At 36.9% G+C, this 4,290-nt stretch overlaps 1 protein-coding gene across 1 annotated transcript; it reads left to right on the forward strand.

Annotated features, from left to right (window-relative positions):
* Positions 1 to 1,342: 1,342 nt before the first annotated feature.
* Positions 1,343 to 2,461, forward strand: LOC106770295. The gene is made up of 3 exons (XM_014656111.1): positions 1,343 to 1,417; positions 1,651 to 1,743; positions 2,015 to 2,461. The coding sequence occupies exons 1-3, from the start codon at positions 1,343 to 1,345 to the stop codon at positions 2,459 to 2,461; spliced, it is 615 nt and encodes a 204-aa protein (XP_014511597.1).
* The last annotated feature ends 1,829 nt before the right edge of the window (positions 2,462 to 4,290 follow it).

Consider the following 4,290-nt stretch of genomic DNA (forward strand, 5'->3'; position numbering starts at 1 on the left):
TGTCAATTGATCACAACTTGCATTCATGTTTATTTTCTGCATTATAAACTCAATGATTTTGTTCTCAAGTCTGAATTAATCAAGAAATCACATGATTGTTTAGGCCGTGAGTCTCTAGGGGAACGTTACTTGGTCTTACCATTTTATATTACTTTTGCGATTCGGTACACTTGTCGAAGTCTTCACAAGTTTTTGGTGCCGTTGTCGGGGACTCGTGGTTTAGCTATTCTTTTTGTGTGATTATTGATTTGATTAACTTTGATTTGATTTTTTTTATTTATTTTGTTTTTGTTTTATTCTAATAATTTTTTCTAGGGTTTTTTTCTTGTGTATGCAGGATACGATTCGTACTAGAAGCAAGAAAAACTCAGAACCTCTTCTTGAAGGGTTGAGTGAGACTTGAAGGAGAACGAGAAACGGAACGTCTAGAGAACTATTTCCATCTCCGGAGACACTTTTACAACCTTCACCACAAGTATCTGGCCAGAGCATTTAAGAGATGGTTGGAGAGAATAATGGCAGACCACTTTGGTGGATTACACAACTGTTGTTGGCCCTCATCACTTTGACAACATTGCTAGAACGAGGGTCAACGCTACGAATATAGAGGTGAAACTGACGTTGATACAATTGGTGAAGTGCAACCAATTCAATGGACTGTCTCATGAAAGTCCGTATGAGCATCTGACCATATTCAACGAGATTTACAACACTGTGAAGATCAATGGTGTGCCAGATGACGCGATAAAGCTTAGTTTGTTTACTTTCTCATTGGGAGGCAATGTTAAGCTATAGTTGATTCTTTCCTAGAGGATAACTTTACTGAATGGGAAGTCATGGTTGCAAATTTTTTGAACAAGTACTTCCCACAGTCGAAAATCAATAAGGGTAAGCAAGAAATATCATCTTTCAGGTAGGGCATGGAAGAAACGTTAGGTCAAGCGTGGGATAGATACAAGAGCTCGTTGAGAAAGACTCCCACACATGGCTTTGATGAAGCGACAATGGTCATTCTTTTCCTTGGAGGACTTGGTTCACAAACCAAATTGATGCTAGATGCCTCAGCTGGAGGCAATATCAATTGCAAGACTCTAGAGGAAGCTTATGAACTGATTGATAACATGGCTGCCAATGATAATGAGATGCATAGTTAGAGGAGCTCCACCTCAACAGAAGGGATTTTTAAATCTACAATATCAAAATGCTCTGCTTGCTCAGAATAAAAATATAACTCAACAATTGGAGAATTTGACAAAGACACTCGCTCAATTACCGAAGGAGTTGAAGAACGTTTCACAGATTCAACAACAACGTTGCGAATTATGTGGTGGTGATCATATCAATGGTCAATGTGCTTTTCCAGTGGAGGCCCAAGAAGATGATAATTATATGGGCAATCAATTCCAATTTTGCCAAGGTAATTTCAATCAACGATGGACACCTCACCCAAGCATGGGTCAAGGTCAAAGGGGACAATCTGGGCAAGCGGGATAATTCAATAGACCACCGCAGCAACAATCACAATGGCAATAAATATCTGCTTTAATTGACAGAACTTCAAAGCTTGAAGAAACACTTCAACAGTTCATGCATGTGACTATCTCCAATCATAAGAGTGTTGAAGCTGCTATAAAAAATTTGGAGATGCAGGTCGGCCAATTGGCCAAGAAGATGGAAGATAAAGCTGAAAATCAATTTAGGGCTAATACTGAGGTTAACCCTAAAGAAGAATGTAAAGCTATTGTGAGTATAAGTAATGAGAGGGTGGAGGAAAGCAAAGAAAAAGTTTAGTTAGAGAAGAGAGAAGGAAAAAAAGAGAGAATAGGTGAGGTTTAGAGAGGAAAGAAAGAAAAGAAGAGGGGAGAGAAAAAAATTGAGGAAGAAAATGAGAAAATTGAAAAGATTCTTCCTTATACTAAGGAGTAGGCAAAAATTTATAAAGAGAAGAAATATGAGCGTATTAAGATGTCCTCAAGAAGAATGATATTTAGATGAGGAAACTAAAGATTTACAGGATAATTGCAGGGTTATTTTGAAGAAAGCACTTCCTTCGAAAGTTGAAGATCCAAGAAGCTTTACTATTCCTTGCATCATTAGGAAAGTTAAAATAGAGAAATCCCTAATTGATTTAGGGTCCAGCATTAATTTGATGCCCCTATTTATGCTTAAAAGGATTGGTGGTCTTGAAGTTAAGCCGACGAAGGAGAATTTTCAAATAGCGGATGGATCTACTAAGAAACCCTATGATGTAGCGGAAGATGTCAGGGTTCGAATAGATAAACTTGAATTCTTGGTTGACTTTGTGGTGATGGAGATGGAGGAAGATGAGAATATCCCGATTATTCTTGGAATGCCATTCATGAAAACGGCCAAGGTAAGCATCAATGTGGATGAAGGGACGATAGCGCTTAAAGACCAAGAAGAGAAGGTGATCTTTAATGTCTTCAATGTTGAGCAGTAGATCCAGTAAAGAAGACCGGTTACAAAGCTGCATATGAGGATGCACCAGTGACTAGCCCTAAATTTGTTAAGCCGATCAACAAAGGTAAAAATTGTTTCTTGTCACAGGTTAGGGAAGAAGAAAAAGATGACAAAGGGAAGATGGTTCATCATGGCTCGTGGATGAACAACTCAAACTTGGCGCACCTGTAAGATTCAAGAACAAGTTGTGGGTTGTGAAAGATTTTAAAGAGAATGGAGTGGTAGAGATTGAAGCTCCATATTCTAGAAGAGTAAAAAAGCTGTACAAGAAGTGGTTGATAAGTTGGTGTGATGAAAGCAAGATGAACACCAACATTGAAGATGAAACTTGAGCTTTATTGGGTCAAGCTAATGACATTAAAAAGCGCTTGCTGGGAGGCACCCTAGTGATTTAAAAACTTTGATTTCTTTGATATATTTATTTTGGTGATGTAATTTGAACTTTAGCTTATATTTTGTTATTTGGTTATGAGCTTGCTATGGCACAACAACTACTAATGGATGCTAGGTGATTGAGTATCTACTGAAGGATACTATGCTCCTAAACACCTACTGATGGGTGTATTTGAGAAGATGGGCACTTACTGATGGGTGCTGGGAGATGCATGTGTCAAGCTCATGACGTTGAACAAGCGCTTGTTGGGAGGCAACTCAATTTTCTAAACTTGTTCTTGTTATTTTTTATTGTTATTTGCTTCTGTTTTTAGAATAAGTTGTGATGTACTTGGTCTAAAACTTATATATGATGCAATAGTTTGATAATGTCGTGTTGTGTGATGAGTATTGCTTGATGACACTTTGAATATTGATTGATGTTGAGATGGTGCATGAGATGCTGATATACAGGTGGTTGTTCACAATATATGTGAACATATGCATGATGTTATGATTGTCATTATGATGCTGAGTAGAATGTGTATCTGAGATATCTGGAACTTGGAATTAGCTTGTATGTGAGGAATTGAACTCCAGAGTTTTTGTTGTGAATGATTGTTATTCTTTTGGAAACATGAATAATTTTGCCCAAGTTTCTATGATTGAATGATTTTCTTATTTGTGTCATATGATCAAGGCCATTTTTTATTATCCCTTTCTTAGCCAATGCATGATTATAGCCCAATAAAAGAGAACAATGTGTTCTACCCTTTTGAACCTTGAGCCTTATACATGATGTGAAAACCCTTTTGAAAATCTTTACCTTGAGTTAAGTTGAGACTATTCGTATGGTATTGATAAAGGTTCAAGTTTGGGATTGTTGGGAACTTTGAAAAAAAAAAGAGTAAGCATTAAGCTAAGTGTTGAGCAAGTATGAAGAAAAAACAAAAGAAAAAGAAAAGAAAATAGAATGAAAAGGAAGAAAAGCTCAGTGTAAGAAGGGGAAAGTTGGGAATGAGCGAGATTGGTTTGTTTAAGAGAGATTGTATTTGAATGAGAAATTTATGAATGACTCTATTAACTTAAGGATTTTGTGATCCAGAAAAACCAATGTTCTTCTTAGCTCAGGCACATTACAAGCCATGGAAAGTCCTTGTGATGATACTTGTTTGTGAGTATGTTTGATTGTGGTTAAATGAAAGGCAATTTTGTTTTATGTGACACTGGGATAGTAGAGTGAAAGGAGACACCTCTATATACACCTGTGTGATTTAGTGCAACACTTTATCTGGTGAGGAGTAGTTCCGTGAATATGTGATGACATCTTTGCTTAGTTAATTGATCATTCATGAGAATAACATTTTTTGGATATGATGTGATTATGTGAGCACCATGATGAGATACTTGAATCAAGGCATGTGTACATATTGATTG

Source organism: Vigna radiata, chromosome 8, assembly GCF_000741045.1.
Source record: "Vigna radiata var. radiata cultivar VC1973A chromosome 8, Vradiata_ver6, whole genome shotgun sequence".
NCBI lineage: Eukaryota > Viridiplantae > Streptophyta > Magnoliopsida > Fabales > Fabaceae > Vigna > Vigna radiata.